Source organism: Urocitellus parryii, chromosome 8, assembly GCF_045843805.1.
Source record: "Urocitellus parryii isolate mUroPar1 chromosome 8, mUroPar1.hap1, whole genome shotgun sequence".
In the NCBI taxonomy this organism is placed as follows: domain Eukaryota; kingdom Metazoa; phylum Chordata; class Mammalia; order Rodentia; family Sciuridae; genus Urocitellus; species Urocitellus parryii.
Window position 1 is genome coordinate 109,720,826 of NC_135538.1, and position 16,103 is coordinate 109,736,928.

The window sequence follows — 16,103 nt, forward strand, 5'->3', positions numbered from 1 at the left end:
CACCTGCCCATACCTGAGAACCATGGTGTGGAATAAGACTGGCGAAGATGTTGTCATCTGAAAGCTCAACCCAGGCCTTAGAGGGTGGGCACAGTTTGGATGCCCAGTGTCATTTCAGATGGGGACTGTGGTGTGCGGGTTGGCGGGATGTGGTGGGCAGTGGCCAGTTGATGGCAGTGTTTTGGTGACTAGAGGCACAGAGTGGAACAGAGGGGGGACCCCACACGGATGGGGATAGATGTGCTGTGGTGGAGAACGGGGAGCTGCTGAGTGTTTCGCAACACGACTGTGACATAATAGAGGTAGGAAGGACGCTGTCTCTTCACCTTCTGCTTTTTCCTGGGCTGTTCCCTTGTTACATTTCCCTCAGGGTTTCTCAATCTGAAGAAACAGCAGCACCTCTGGGGGACAACCGTAGACACTCCCCCTGGGGCAAGGTCCTCCTGCTGCTCGAGAGGCCCTGGCAGACAGAAGACTCAGGGAGGAGGACGGGATGCAGGGGGCAGGCCAGCAGAGGTGGCCACTGCTGGGGCTGCTGCTGCTGCTGCTCTGTGTCTCAGGTAAGGGCAGGAGGGTGAGGGGTGGGAGGGGCAGCTCAGGGCTAGGGGCGGAGACCATCTGGAGGAACGAGGCGGCTAAGAGGAACTTTCTCTCATTTCTTTAGAATGGACTGGAATGAGATCAGGGCCTGTGCTAGAGGTAGGTCAGGGGAAAGGAAGGCAACAGACGCAGAGCACGCTGTCCACCCTGGTCCGGCAGGGACTGTGCCATAAGACAGGTTGGAGGTTCTTCTGGGGCATCTTGAAGTTGAGGATGTGATGTGGAGCCAGCCAAGCCATCTCCCAGCACCACGCTGGCATCCCGGGAGATGCATAGAAATGCAAAGCCAATCTCCCTTTGGAGGAACATGTTCTGTCAGGAGGCAGAGGAGGCATGCAGAGAGGAAAAGGTAAATAGGCACCAAGGGCAGAGTAGCAAGAGGGACACAAAACGGAAATGCAAATCACTCTAGCAAGGCTCCGAGAAGGAAGGTGGAGTCCGAGCTGCATTGGAATCCCATCTCTACCACTTTCTGACCTCAGGCAGTTCCCCTAACCTCCCCGAGCCTCAGTTCCTTCATTTGTAAATAGTGCCCAGACACAGGTGCTCATTTTGTGGATGGCGTGTACATCAGAAAGTTGCCCTAAGAATCAAACAAACAACAGATGGGTGGGAAGCTCCTGGCTCAGGGTTTAGGGCATAGTAAGTGCTTAATAAAAGCTATGGATGATGACGCCGGTATCACCAGGTTTGGGGTGATGCGTAGTATTGAGGGCCAAGAAGGGAAAGAGGAGAGTGTCAGCAGGGACTGTTCTGGTGGGCTCCCCTCTGGATCAATGGAATGGAGACAAACAGAGAGGGTGGAGGACTCGGCTTCTTGGGGACACCAGTAAAGTGCGGGACTTCTCCCTCTAGGGCTCCAAGCTGAGGGTGAAAGTGAGGAGCAGAAGTGCCTGCAGGAGGGCAGGAACCTGACGGTGACCTGTCCTTACAACATCAACAAGTACGCCTTCAGCCTGAAGGCCTGGCAGCGGGTGAGGAGCAACGGACTTCTGGAGACTCTGGTGATCACGGAGACTAGAAATGCAGACCTAAACGTGGCCCAGGCTGGGAGGTACCTGCTGGAGGATTATCCCACTGAAGCCATCATCAGAGTCACCATGACCGGGCTCCAGAGGGGGGACGCGGGGCTGTACCAGTGCGTGATCCACCTCACCTCTCAGAACCTTGTCATCCTGCACCATCGGATTCGGCTAGTGCAGTGCAGTGGTGAGCATCAGGGAGACCCAGGACTCCCGGGGAGGGTCTCCTCAGGCACACAGGGTGGGCTGGGACCCTATCTGCCACGAGGGCTTGCTGCCCAGAGAGTAACGGGGAAATTCCAGACCCAAAGTCAGGGCACCTGGGCCTTCCATTCTCTTGCTTTGTGACTTTGAGACTCAGAAACACAACTCCTCTCTGAGCCTCAGTTTTCTCACCTGTGAAACAAGAAAGTTGGACGCGGTGAACGAAAACACCACCGGACTCTGTGGGAAACTGGCAGTTACTGGGACTTGCGAGGTGCCAGGCTGATCTGGGAGAGCTGCTCTCAGTGTGAGGGGACACTCCAGAGGGTAACTCACCTGGTCCTTTGGCAGACAGGTGGAGCAGCTGGGCCCCCACAGGACTCACTCGATTTTCTTGTCCCTGGAGAATCTGTGAAATGGGCTCATTTTGACAGTAAGGCGCTGTCCCTTTTCTCAATGGACTTAAAAAGTAGTAGGGAGCACAGTGAAGGGCTTTTCACCGACCTTTAGTTACTTCTTGTTGGCGAGGACACCCCTTTGTTAAAAAAGCCTGTCAGCCCACGTGGGGACGTGGCGTGGGAGGGGATGTCCAACGCTTTTGCCTCAACCTTCTCAGTTGAGCTCCTTTGGAGCTGTGGTTCAGGTGGCCTCCACCACCGTGGGGTCTTGCTCTTCTGCCAGCCTGAACATACGACTCTCAGGACAGGATTGGGTCCAAGTCACACTTCTTAGGATCTGTAAATAGAGCTAGCAGGCAAAGGGAGGGCATTGCAGGTAGAACCTCAGGAACAGAGTCAAACAATTCCTCAAAGCTTGGAGCATGCTGTGGCCCCAGTAGTTAACAAAGGGTTCTCATAGTTAAGCAGCTCCAGGAATATTTTATTAATTCGGCCATAGTCCTTGAAAACTCAAAGAACTGAAACTGCAGTCTTTACAAGGGAAGTGTGACCATTGCAGATTGCATGTGACAGAAGGTTCTGGATCCTTCTTTGACTTGAATATACCTAGTGAGCTTGGGCAAGTCCCACACTATTTCTAGGCTGCAGTAAACTGATGGGCTTCTTCACTGTGATACTCAGTGGCTCCAGTGTTTGGGTTCCTCTGTATTTACTGAGGTAGGAGACACAAGGGCCCTACATTCACACTTGGCAAAGTCGGCGGCCCTAGGTGCCAGTGGGTGGATTGCTGTCCTTTTAACTTTTTTTTTTTTTCAGCTCTGGGGTGGGGGGATCAAACCCAGGGCTTAGTGCGGAATAGTCAAGCACCCTGCCACTGAGCTACATCCTCAACCCTATTATTTTATTTTAAGACAGGGTCTCACTGAGTTGCTCAGGCTTGTCTCAAATTTGCAATTCTCCTGCCCCAACCTCCTGAGTGGCTGGGATTAATTATGGTGAGAGCCATCATGCCTGGCTAACTCAAACCTTAATAAAGACAGGAGAAGTGATTGAGAGTGACTGAGCCCATGCTAGTCAAGAAGAAGTGTATCAAGTTAACACAGGATAAACCGAAACATAATTATTTCCCTCAAACCACAAATAACACGGAGTAACATTTTGATAGCAGCTTTACATTCCTTCTCTCCAGTAATTGAGGAAACTTTAGGCTAATGTGGCGGTGGAAATGACATCTTGCAGATTGTCCCTGCCTAGAGGAATTGCAGGGGGAAAAGATAGAAGCCTCCACAAGGACACCTGTAGTGATCACTGAGGTTGTTCGGAGAGCGTAAGAGAGTCAGGGACTGGGTTTTGTTCAGCTAGGTTAAGTAAATAGTTGGGGGTATCTTTCTGGCGTGCTGTTGAGCCCCCTAAAGGACACTCCTCCATGGACAGTGGAGATGCCTTCTCTATTTATTCTTCAGCTTGTGAGGTGGGGGAGGATACAGCAGTGACTGAGCTCAGAAAGAAACCCATGTAATGGGAGGCTGTTGGGAGGTGATGGATGTTGTCCCATCAACCCCAAATTAGGAAGTGAATCCTGGTGTGGGGATTTGAGGGGAGAGAAAGGTGGGCTGCAGAGGGCATGAGGAGGGAGCTCCCTGCCCTCCCTGATGGACAAGATCCATCACCAACAGGAAGTAAGTCCAGGAGGAGGTTGTGGGCATGGGGTGTGGGTTGGCTGGACCGTGATGGGCTGAGTGGAGGAGGGGCTGAGAGCTGAAGAACTGGGCCAGGTGCCCTGGATGAGGCTCTGAAGGCTGAGAGCAGCAGGGTGTCACACACATACACAGGCACAGGGTTGGGAGGCCCGGGCCTAGGGGCTGACTCTGTTGCTCTCCACTGTGTGACTGTGGACACCCCCTGTCCACCCTGCTCCTTGGGAGGGTGGATTGGTGGTGTTGAACCCCCCTACCTTTGGCCTTCTGGGACTATGTGAACCTTTCCCCCACACACACTTGTGGACGCCAGAGGATCAGGCTGGACCACCCAGAGGACTGCCAGGGGGTCCTGAACACAAGCAGGAAGAATGACCTTCATGTAGATTTCTATCCCAAGGCCCCACCCAAGCCTTGGGTGCTGGTCTATCAAGGTGGCATCCAGCAGCCCCAGAGAGAGGGTGGTCAGAGGAGCTAATGTCAAACGGGCTTCGGGCTTCGGTACCCCTGTGGACAAGGGGCTGCACCTAGGAGGGGTGGCCTCCTGGCTAGTGCAGTCTGAGCAATAGGAAGACTCTGACTTGGAGCTAAGGAAGGCGTGAGAGAAGCCCTTCCTTACAGAGCAGCTCTAAGCACCCCATGAGCAGAGACCCTCAGAGCACTGGGTGGGGTGGAGCCAGAGGTGGGTACCAGAAACCTCAGAGGTGGCAGAGGAGTTAGAAAGGGCAGAGGGAGGTGGGGGACTGACGTTGGAGAGAAGAGGGAGCAGGGGGTGGAGATGTGTCCTCTACAAAGCCCGAAGACTGAGTGGAGTGGAGCCATTGGGTGGGGTCAAGCAGGACAACACATTCAGGTCCCAGGGAGCCTTGAACGTCTGGCAGTCATGCCCTTTGGGCTGTAGGCAATGGGAACACGAAGGGCCTCCTTGGGCTCCTTGGTGGAAAGGGAGATCAGCACAGCTGTGTGCAGGAGGTGGGGTGGGGGCGGGGCTGGTGGCAGGAGACAGTTAGGTTCCTCTGGGGTGAGAGCGGGGTGGAGGCTGGGGAAGGTGGAGTCCTCATCTGCACAGGGTATAAAAACCTGCTTGGCGGCTCTCGTAGCCAAGAGGCAGGAAGCAGGGGCCTTCAGAGCTGTCCACTCAATAGGCACTCACCCTTTGGGTTCAGGAGGGTCAGGTGGAGGGAGTCACGCTTGCCTTTGACCTGCAGGACTTCTGGAGCTGCCCAGTGTTCCTGCTCTGATTTTTGTGGCCTGCGGATTCGTCTTGAACAAGGGCCTGGTGTTCTCAGTCCTGTTTGTCCTCCTCCGGAAGCCCAGGCCTCAGGTACGTGGCCAGACTTAAGGTGAAACAAAGGCAGGACAGAGACACCTGCTCCAGATGCTGGGGAGGGTGGGATTCCCAGCCCCTGTGCCCTGATTTCTCTTCTCAGAAGGTCTTTGGTCAGGGGGCAGGGCCAGCCCCAGGGACAGTGCCAGGCGTAGGCCAAGATGCTGGGATTGATGCCAAGCGGGTCCCGCAGGATGGGAGAAACTGACAGGAGGTAAGCAGCCCCTTTCCTCAGGGTGGGGAGGCTGGACTCAGGCCTGGGCTGGCTTGAACGGTCATTTCCAAATGCTGTTCATCTCTCTTGCTCCTCTGCTGAGAGCCATAGCAGAGTCCGAATGAGGCATGGCATTTTTGCCAGAACAGAGTGGTTGAGAGGTGACGCCAGCAAGCCATTGAGATGATAATGGTTATGTTAAGCTGTGTATATTAGACCCCTGCTACTTTGGAGTTCTCGCAGGGATTCCTGGAGAGTTCCCATTGGTTGGGGAAGTGCGGGAGGAGGGATTTCTGGTTGGTGGTTCCTGGAGGAGCAGAGTGTGTGGCGTTTGGGAGGGTTCCCAGGGAGCGTGTGTGGAGTGTGCTGGTGGAGTTCAGAAATAAAGTTTGTTCCTGCTTCAGTGGCTCGTGACTGTGGCACTCCCTAGATACCCTCGGCACAATGGGACCCAGGGAAACCTCCTCTCCAGAGGCCACCCATTTGCCTTCCTGCCCTAGTGACAGCACACTCCATGCACAGTTCAAGGGAAAATGGAAGGCTTCCTGAAGTCCCACTGTGCGCTCTCTGCTCAGCACCTGTCCCTCCCAGAGGTGGGAGACAGGGTAGAGAGCTGCGTGGAAGGAGCTATTATCAGAGACACCAGCAGGGACCACCGGTCAGCAAGGGATTTGGGCCTTGAATAGAGCAACTGGGACTCACAGAGAAGAGTTCCCCTAAGGACCTTGCATCCCTCCCCCTATAGGCCTCCAGAAGTCCTGCTGGGGACTTCCTGGCCCTTGGGTGAAACTTATGCCAAGACCCTCACTCTGCTGGTATTTTTTTTTTTTAAATAAACTTATTTCCAGAGCAATTTTGGGTTCACAGCAAAATTGAGGAGAAATTGCAGGGTTCCCATATGCTTCCATGCTGTCCCCCCTCAACTTTCCCCACTCTCAAGGACCCCCTCAGAGAAGTGCATTTGTTACGGCCGATGGACCTACATGGACTGCCGAGGTCCGTGGTCCTCATTCGGGTTCCCCCTTGGCTCTGTGCCTTAATGGCCTGTACCCACCATTATATCCCATGGAAGAACTTCCCTGCCCCCCCCCCCCAAATTCTCCACCTATTCATCCTTCCCTTCTGGTCATTTTTAAGCACCCCCCCACCCCTGAAAAAAAAAGTTTATTCTGAAAGAAGCTTCAGTAATTAGCACAGGGAAGGAGGGGTCCATTTTAAAGTGAAGCTTCCTTCCCAGACCCTTGGATCTGAGCCTCTCAAGGGACAGAAGGGACAGGCTGGCTTGCTTCCTTTGCTTTGCCATCTCCACCTGCCAGCTGTGGCGTGGGAAGCCAGGCTGGAGCAGGGGAGAGAGGAGGAAGGAGAGGGGAGGTCTTCCTGTTCCCCCTGGGGTTTGAGCTGGGGTTCCTTCATAGGGCGCTGCTGTGGGCTCTTTCACCCGTAGATTCCTGGACAGGCCCATGTGTCTCTTTCCTGGGCAGCTGCTCCTGCTCCTCCTTTGGCCCCCAAGCCCTTTACAATCCACTTCTTATTTTCTTCTGTGAACATCTGCAGCGCCAGGCAGCCTCTTTGGACAGGATCAATAGCAACAACCTGAGCCCACTGCCTCACAGATGTGTAGTGACATCCAGTCCTCGGGGAACACTCACCCACGAGTCTCACGTGGCCCTGGTGGCTCCCGTACAGCTACCAACAGACTAGCTGATCAGTTTTGGAGTTGAGTCAGACATAGTGGCTGCCTCTTCCAAACTGCAGGGGACACTGGACAAGCTCTCCAAGTCCTGACACTGAAGCTTGTCTCCCTGGGCTTGAGGTAAGGGATGTGTCCACTCCCCCATCCCCTAGGATCACAGCAGACCAACAGCTGTCTCCTGAATCCTCTCCACAACTTCATGCCCTTGAGGGTAATAAGGGTTAAAGCAACAGCAACAGAAAAAAAGTTTTGCCCCCTCCCTGCTTTGCTGTACACCGGTCCCCACTGGTCTGGAACACGGCATCTATTTTCTTAGGACTTGCATGAGTTAATGTTCACTTGAAGACAACAAAATACAGTCTACCTATTTTAAGTAGAAGGGGATTTTTACTTATTTATTTTGGTACTGGGGATTGAACCCAGAGGTGCTTAACTACTGAGCCACATCCCCAGTTCTTTTTTATATTTTATTCAGAGACAGAGTCTCCCTAAGTTGTTTAGGGCCTCTCTAAGTTGCAGAGGCTGGCTTTGAACTCACAATTAGAAGACGATTTTTTTTTAATGCATGTTTTTTTTTTTTTTTAGTTGTAGTTGGACACAATAGCTTTATTTATTTATTTATTTATTTTTATATGGTGTTGAGCATTGAACCCAGGGCCTTGCCGGTGCTAGGTGAGTACTCTACCGCTGAGCCACAATCCCAGCTCCTAGAAGGGGATTTTTAAAAAATAGAGTATTAAATGGTTTACAGCATCAGATCCAACCATCAGATCTGGGAATGACTCCCACAGTCGCACTACAGCATGGGACTATTAAGGGGCTACCAGTCTGGCATTAGAGGAATCTGGAAAGTTCCCCCAACAGGAAGCTGCTGGCACAGCACTGGCTGTAGAAACAGTTCAGACTTGACTCAGGGTTTGCTGGCAAAATGTGTGCCTTGCTTCCCAGTTAACTTGGCCCCAAACTTTAGTCTCGTGTGAATGTGTTTGGTGGGTGGAGTCCAAAATATCTGGAGGCCCAGCTGCCAGTGAGTGTGAGAAATGATTTTGCAGACTGTAGGCTGAAGAAAAGCCCATGAGAGGGGGGTGGGAATGAAAGTCAAGTCCACAGCACGCACCCAAAACGATTGCAGTTGAAATGGACACAAAGATGATTCAAACTAAAATTCAGAGTTTTATTGTTTCTTGTATGGTCAATGAAAGACAAATATAATTAAGTGGAAAATAAACATCCACTCTCGGTCTTATTATTCCAAATAAACACTATTGTTCATTTATAAAAGTCATAAGAGCAAGGTCCCAGTTACCCAATAGCACATTGGGCACAATGTGATATACAACCCTGGAGGCATAAAAAGAGACAGATGCAGAGGACGAATTCCTACTTTTCCTGTTCCAGGATTTATGACACTTTTCTTGGAAACTTCGTGGTATCTGAGAAAATGACTTCTGTTTATCACCAGTCTTCTTTAATCTATTCCTGGGACACCCACATGATCGCTAATCAGTCAGTGACGTGGCAAAATTCAGCTTCCAAGGCGGTCACGTCAGTGAAAATCGTTCCGTTTTAGCATCCCAAAAGTTTTTGAAAACTTGTAAAACTGGAAATGATTGCTTTTGGAGCCAAGGCCAGGTCTTTTAGGATAGAGGCCAGTCTTCAAGGACTGGAGTCCTCTATGGAGCTTGAAGCCAAGTGATCATCTCATCTACTGCCTTGCCTTGAAGCCTCTTGCTGGCTTAGGACTGTCCATCTGTCAAGTGTCCTGGCCTGTCTCCTGTCCAGGCTCCCTCAGCCCAACCATACCTCCTAATGAAATTTGCTGAGAACAGAGCCAGATGTTTGGCACTTGAAGGCCAAGTGTGGAATCCCCTCTTCTCCTACATGCTGTGCACTTGGGGAGAAGCCAGTTCCTCTCCCAGGCTGGCCCTCTGCCCTCTCAATCACATAATAAAGGAACACCTACCTGCAGGAAGATGGGAAGGTTGATTTCTTTCTTTTCTTTTTTTTTTTTTTTAAATAGTATCTATTTATTTTCATTTTTTTAGTTGTAGTTGGACACAATACCCTTTTTCATTTGTTTTTATGTGGTGCTGAGGATCAAATCCAGTGCCTCACACATGCAAGGCAGGCGCTCTACCACTGAGCTACAGCCCCAGCCCCATGGGAAGGTTAATTTCAATGCAGGTAGGTGAACGTGCTCTGTTTTAGATTTTTTTTTTTTTTTTTTTTTTTTGAGATGAGATGTTGCCACATTTTGCCAGCCGACTCCAAACTCCTGGGCTCAAGCTATCCTCCTGCCTCAGCCTCCCGAGTAGCTGGGACTAGAGGTGCACACAAAGTGCTGTTTCAGCTTTAGCGGTTTTTGTCTTTTTTCAAAACCTTCAAGCGCCCAAAACGGAGTCAGCATACTCCTTATTTCAGGGCCTTCATTTACCTGTGGAAATTCTTTGCACTTGTTCAGTTTAATGTGTTTTTAAATATTTCCCACCTTCTCCCTCTGGCTCCATTCTACGCGTTCCCCCCTCCTTGGCATCTTTATTCTGTACATCTTTTCAATCCACTTTCCTAGACTTACTTACACTTATGTAGATCCTTGAACATGTATAGAATTAATTTTGTGGCTTTATTTTCAGACAAATTTCACTCAACTGTATTAAAAAACCTGCAAATCAAGAGAAAAGCTGTCCTGCATACCCATCTTGCACACCATCCTTGTGTCATCTGTCACCATGAGAGTGGCTTTGCGACTCTGTCAATAGCAGTTGATGGTCAAGTGGAATCTAGGAGGAAAAGACAACAGACAGGAGAGCAGTAGGGAGACTGTTAGAGGAGAAAGGGACCCAGCGGGAGAGGAGGAGAGGGGAAGGTTAGGGGGTGGAGATCAAGGTATGTTCACTGCATGTATGAATGTTCCACAATGAACCCATTCTTCTGTGTAATTGAAATGCACTAATAAAATTTTTGTTCTCAAATTTCTATCCTGTCTTTTCCTGCTGTGGGGGAAAAAATAAAAGCAAGACTAATTTGTCTCCATGTGCAATTCATTCCAACATTTCTTTATATCACATAAACTGTACTTTTTGACTTTATTTATTTATTTATTTATTGTACCAGAGATTGAACTCAGGGGCACTTTAACACTGAGCCATATCCATATGAGTTACTTAGGGTCATGCTAAATTGCTGAGGCTGGCTTTGAACTCACGATCCTCCTGCCTTAGCCTCCTGAGATGCGCATGTGCCGTGGTGTCTGGCTTGACTTCTTTTTTAAAAAACAAGTTATTACATCTGCTGGCATATGAGTTACCAAGTGAGTTAAATAAAAAACTTTTTTTTTTTTTTTTTTGGTGCTGAGGATCCAGGGCCTTGTGCACACCAAGCACACACTCTGCTACTGAACTACACCCCCAGATAAAGATCTTAATCTGTCTTTATTTTTATTTGTACGAAAGTCATGATTTATTTTTTTTTTATTTTTATTTTTTAAAGAGAGAGTGAGAGAGGAGAGAGAGAGAGAGAGAGAGAATTTTTAATATTCATTTTTTAGTTCTCGGCGGACACAACATCTTTGTTGGTATGTGGTGCTGAGGATCGAACCCGGGCCGCATGCATGCCAGGCGAGCGCGCTACCGCTTGAGCCACATCCCCAGCCCGAAAGTCATGATTTAATATTTTTTGACAGTAAATTATATTTATAAATTTACTATATTTATACATTTTTATACAATATTTTGCTATGCTTCTGATACTATCCTTGTTGTCATATATAAACTTTAATCTTTAAGCTGGGCATGATGGTGCACGCCTATAGTCCTAGTGGCTTGGGAGGCGAGGCAGGAGGATCATGAGTTCCAAGCCAGCCTCAGCAACTTTGCAAGGCACTGTGCAACTTATCAAGACTCTGTCTCTAAATGAAATATAAAAAAGGCTAAGGGTGTGGCTCAGTGGTTAAGTGCCCCTGAGTTCAATCCCCAGTACCAAAATACCATCCCCCCCAAAAACAAAAACAAACCTTTGAAAATAAAAGGGAGACGAGTAAAATAAAGGAAGGGGACCCAGGACCCAGGGGCGGTTGGAGGGGAGGGAAAGAGAAGATACTGGGGAATGAAATTGAACAAATTATGTTATGTGCATGTATAAATATGTTATCATGAATTCCACTGTTATGTATAATTATAATGCACTGATAAAATTGTTTTAGAAAGTAAAGTAAATGGAAAAAATAAAACTTCAAAAAAAATATTTTTCTCCTATGTAGGATTCCATATAATGTAAACATCAGATTTTACTTTTTCATTTCCCCTAGTGATGGCATTTCATTTCCCCTAGTTGTCTCAACTTCTTACTGTCAGACACCCCTCTCTCACATAACAAAAGAACAGAAAAGTGAAAAACAAAACCTTAAAATATATTTGGGCTGGGGTTGTGACTCAGTGGTACAGCGCTCACCTAGCATGTGTGAGGCGCTGGGTTCGATCCTCAGCACCACAGAAAAATAAATAAAAAGTATTGTGTCCATCAACAACTAAAAATATTTACTTCTGCCCCCCCCACCCCGTATACACTACATGGCTGAAAGGCCCACATGAGAATTTTTCTAGAATACATGCCCAGTTGGCATAAAGCAAGACAGACCAAGGGAACAGAATAGAGGGTTCAGGGAAATACCCACAGCTGTATGGCCACTCGACTGCCACCCAGGTGTCTCTTTGATTTAGCGGGAAAGATGGTGCTGACCTCAAATTGAAGACTGACTGGTCGACTGGATATCCACACGGGGCGAGGGGGAAGGCTTTCTCTTCTCTTGATTGAAATCAGACTCCAAGATAAAAGGCAAATTCAATATGGCTTTTAGGAAGGAAATATACAAAACATGATCTTAGAACACATGGGCCACGCCAGCCAGGACCTGAACAGCAGCTCATCCGAGGCAGCAAATATATCATTAACCGGACACAAAGCACAGTAACCAGGCAGACTTCTGGGAGTGAGACCCGGGTGTGGGATGTCCACTTGCTTATTCCACCCAGAAATTCCAGATTATTCTGCAGAAGCCAGGCTCCTTACATTCCTGTAGCAGGGCTCCAGGGTTCCCCTGCGTACGCTCTGGCCATAGTGAGTGTTGTCCAACCTGCTAGTTCTGCTGAGCTGATGTGTTCAAAGTGACCTCTCCAGGCCTTAAAACGAGCATTTGTCTCATAATTAATGAGATGGGGCTTTGGAAGCATTTGGATGTTTCCAGAAGCGTATCATCTATTTTTGACCATTTAAATTGGATTTCCTTTCTTCGGCTGTTCTGTTTTTGTAAGAACCCCTGGTTCAGTACAAGGGTCAGGTCTGAGACTGCCAACCTGTTCTTTCAGCACACCCAAGAGCAGAGAAGGCTGTGGCCACGGCTGGACTGATTTGGTCAGCGAAGGTACCATGAGCCACTGTCAGATTCAGTTTATGACTTAATAGACCATGAAAGGAAGATTAGCCGCCGCTGCCAGCTACTCGTGGTCCTGGTCCCATCCCCCAAACCACAGAAGACCCTACTGCTGTGCTGTGGGGTCTTACCCCCGTGGCTCTCTTCTGAGGGGCAGGAAAAGCCTCCTGCTCTTTAGAACCAGGAGGTGACAACTAACTTCAGGGGAGACAGGAGGTGACTGGGAGATGGCCTCCCAGGACTCCAGGTCTCTTATGTTCCAGGAGGAGCACAGGGCCACATGCCATGCCTCAGAGAAGCTGCTGTTCAGGCCTTGGCTGGTGTGGCCCATGTGTTCCCAGGCAGGGTCGCCAGGGTGTCCTTGTGGAGTCATTCCCCTGACTGTTCATCCACAATGACCATGTTGGAAAAACACATTTTTGTTTTTCAAATTGAAGCCATCTGTGCCCCTGTTCTGTCTGGGCTCTGAGCACCCAAGCCACCCCCTTGCCGTCTGTATCTCAGCTTTGCTATACTGATCACTTTTTTTTCCTGGGAGTTTTCTTATCCAGGGAAATGGTTTGATTGTCCATTACGGGAAGCTCCTGGAAGACCCACCCAGAGAGAGTTGGCCGCCCAAGATTCTTTAAATCTCTTGCTTCAAAAATCTGGCACTGCACTCTGAGATAGGACGGTGGGATCACGATCCTTACCCAGGCTGAATCCAGTCCCGCCTTTGAAGGGCCTGCCTCCAACCAGACTCCTCAATAACTCCTGGCCATGCAGTCTCCCTCTGGGATGCCCTGAAGTGTCACCTCCGTGACAGCTCTGCTGGGGCTACGTTCTCTGGAAAGCCTGCATTCGACAATATAATTAAATCCATTCATTTTCCCTTTTTGATTGATATTGTTGGGATCTTATTGAAGGTGTTCTTCCCCCATCTGAAGCACAATGGTATTTGGATTCTGTCTTTTAGACAGTGTCTGAAGATATTCTCACACACCGTCCAATAACTTCAGGGTTTTGACATTCACAAACACGACACAGCAAAGAGGTAGGTCCCTTATAGGGGGTGGGATGGGGTGGGCAGGGCGTGGTCTGAGTCATCTCTGTCACCTGGCCCAGTGCTGTTCAAAGTGACAGCCACTGACCACAGGGCTTTTGCATTTCATGAAAATCAACAGAAGATCAAAATCCAGCTCTGTGTTCACCCTCACCCCATGTCAGCCCTGACACTGCCTGTGGCTGCTGCTTGGACAGGGAGCTAGAGGACATTCTGGTCGCCTCGGGGAGCAATGTCACCCGCTGATTTTATAGACTTCTGCTCAACATAACTGGTCAGCTAACAACGCTTTCAGTTCCTTGTAAATTTAGCTTGTAAATGATTAAAGCTTTCGTTATACAACTTACTTTCACACCCGAGTTTATATTATAAACTTATATACGTCCACACTTTGCTTATATTACAGTTTCCACGTAATTAAAGCAGATTGTCCTCTTAAAGGGAAAAACACTTTTTAAAAAAATTTTTAAGTTTTCTTTCTCAAAAGAAAGGGCTTTTTTTTTTTTTTTTTTTTTTTTTTTTGCCTCAAGTTCTTTTTCTCTTTCTCTGAGTCTCTCCTGCTTTATCCCTGAGCCTGATGCAGTCCATTTGGATGAATGATGGGGAGCATCAGGGTGGAGAAAGTCTCTCTACCTCTTAGGTTGGTGACTGAGGGTCTGTGAATTAACGTAGCAACAGACAAATCAACAGGAGAAAAGGATAACAATTTTATTCATATTTTATGTGCATGGGATTTCACAAGAAAGAAGTAGAACTCAAAAAAAAAAAAAGAAAGAAAAGCAGACTCAGGGACTTATATATGGTTTATTTATTTATTTATTTATTTATTTATTTATTTATTTATTTATGATACTGGGGATTGAACCCCGAGGACTTTGGCATGGATCTACATCCCCAGTCCTTTTTATTTATTTATTTGTTATATGAAATTGCTGAGGCTGGCCTCAAATTGTAATCCTCCTGCCTTAGCCTGGGACTACAGGAGTGAGCCACCGTACCAGCTTACATGCTATCTTAACAGTGGAAGGGGGTTTGGGCTTTGAGTCTTTGGAAGTGATTGGGAAAGCTATGGAAGGGGAAGAGCTATTGTGTTAAGTTCTCTTTATGCAAACTTATCTGGGTCAATGCTCTCTCCAGGGGTGAGTGTCCTCTCTCTCTGGTAAGGGGGGTGTTATGAGGATCTGGATTGTTCCCCATAGGTTCACATGTTGAAGGCTTGGTCCCAACGCAGCCCTGTTCAGGGGTGGGGTTGGGGGAAGTGACTGGATCATGGGGGCTCCGATTTCCTTCCTCGGTGGATTAATAATTTGAGGGCATTAATTGGGAGCTGTAGGAGGTGGGCCTTAAGAGGAAGTATGTCCTTGGAGGTGTGCCCCTGGACCCCTCCTCTCACTCTGCTTCCCAGAGGCCAGGAGCCGATCAGCTCCCCCTCCCCCATGCCCTACCCCCATGAGGCTCCGCCCCCCCCTTCAGAACCAAAGAGATGGCGCCATTGACCATGAACCTCTGAAATCAAGAGCCAAGATAAATCTTTCCTCCAAAACAAGGGGACACCTTGACAAAGGAGATTTGATGCCCTGCTCCTAGGCAGCTAAAGGGAGGGCCGAGAACAATTCCTGCAGCTGTAGATTTTTAATTGCCTTCAGTTACCAGGAATCCCGTGTGTCAAAAGGGCATATTTTGAGGTACCATATTTGGGGTGGAAGGGGGCTGCTTGGTAGAGGGCAAAATGCTGGGTGTGGGTTCAAAGACGAGGTTCGAAGATCCAGCTGAGCTGTAAGATCACTGCCCTGCTCTAAGCTCAGCCTCCACAGCATGAGGGAAGAGGCTGGAGAGGGGCCCTGAGGACCCTTCACCAGGAGCAGCTAATCCATGCGGGATTAGCATTCCACATGAATTTGGGGGGAACTACATTCAGACCATCGTGGAGCTCTTGTTGACACCAGTCTGGACGCAGGGTCATCCACTTTATACTCTGGACTCTAATCCAATATTACTTCCTCCTGTGGCTCCATAGTTCCCAGTTGGGCTTCATTTTTTCCTTCAGGCATTTATTTATTTATTTTGGTACTGGGGAATGAGCCCAGGGGCCCTTAACCACTGAGCGACTTTCCCAGCCCTTTTATATATTTTATTGAGAGACAGGGTCTCACTGAGTTGCTTAGGGCTTCACTAAGTTGCTGAGGCTGGCTTTGAATTTGCCATCCTCCTGCCTCAGCCTCCTGGCCACTCAGGTAGTTACCGGACCAACACTGATTGAGATGGTCCTGAGCCTCCTGCCTGCTCTCTTCCTGCAAGGGACCCAGGCCCTTGTCTGATGATCCTTTCTCGGTGTCCCTTTCCTCCCAGCTCCCTGCCTCCCCACTTTCCAGGGACCATACTTACACCTCCTGGAATGGAAGTCTGTACCTCCCAAAACTTACCGTGAAAACATACCATTACCCCACTGTGCCTGGGATGAGGTCACCATATTGCTCT

The 16,103-nt window shown here is 48.9% G+C and overlaps 1 protein-coding gene across 1 annotated transcript; it reads left to right on the forward strand.

The window, feature by feature from the left end:
* Window positions 1-493: 493 nt before the first annotated feature.
* On the forward strand, window positions 494-5,456 carry LOC113179118 (triggering receptor expressed on myeloid cells 3-like). The gene is made up of 5 exons (XM_026383534.2): window positions 494-560; window positions 1,456-1,809; window positions 4,579-4,591; window positions 5,149-5,245; window positions 5,352-5,456. The coding sequence occupies exons 1-5, from the start codon at window positions 494-496 to the stop codon at window positions 5,454-5,456; spliced, it is 636 nt and encodes a 211-aa protein (XP_026239319.2).
* Window positions 5,457-16,103: the final 10,647 nt, after the last annotated feature.

Coding starts and splice junctions, on each gene's coding strand:
- LOC113179118 (XM_026383534.2), top strand. CDS start 494: ATGCAGGGGGCAGGCCAGCAGAGGTGGCCACTGCTGGGGCTGCTGCTG. Junction 561..1,455: donor GCTGCTGCTCTGTGTCTCAG/GTAAGGGCAGGA, acceptor TTCTCCCTCTAG/GGCTCCAAGCTGAGGGTGAA. Junction 5,246..5,351: donor TCCGGAAGCCCAGGCCTCAG/GTACGTGGCCAG, acceptor TTCTCTTCTCAG/AAGGTCTTTGGTCAGGGGGC.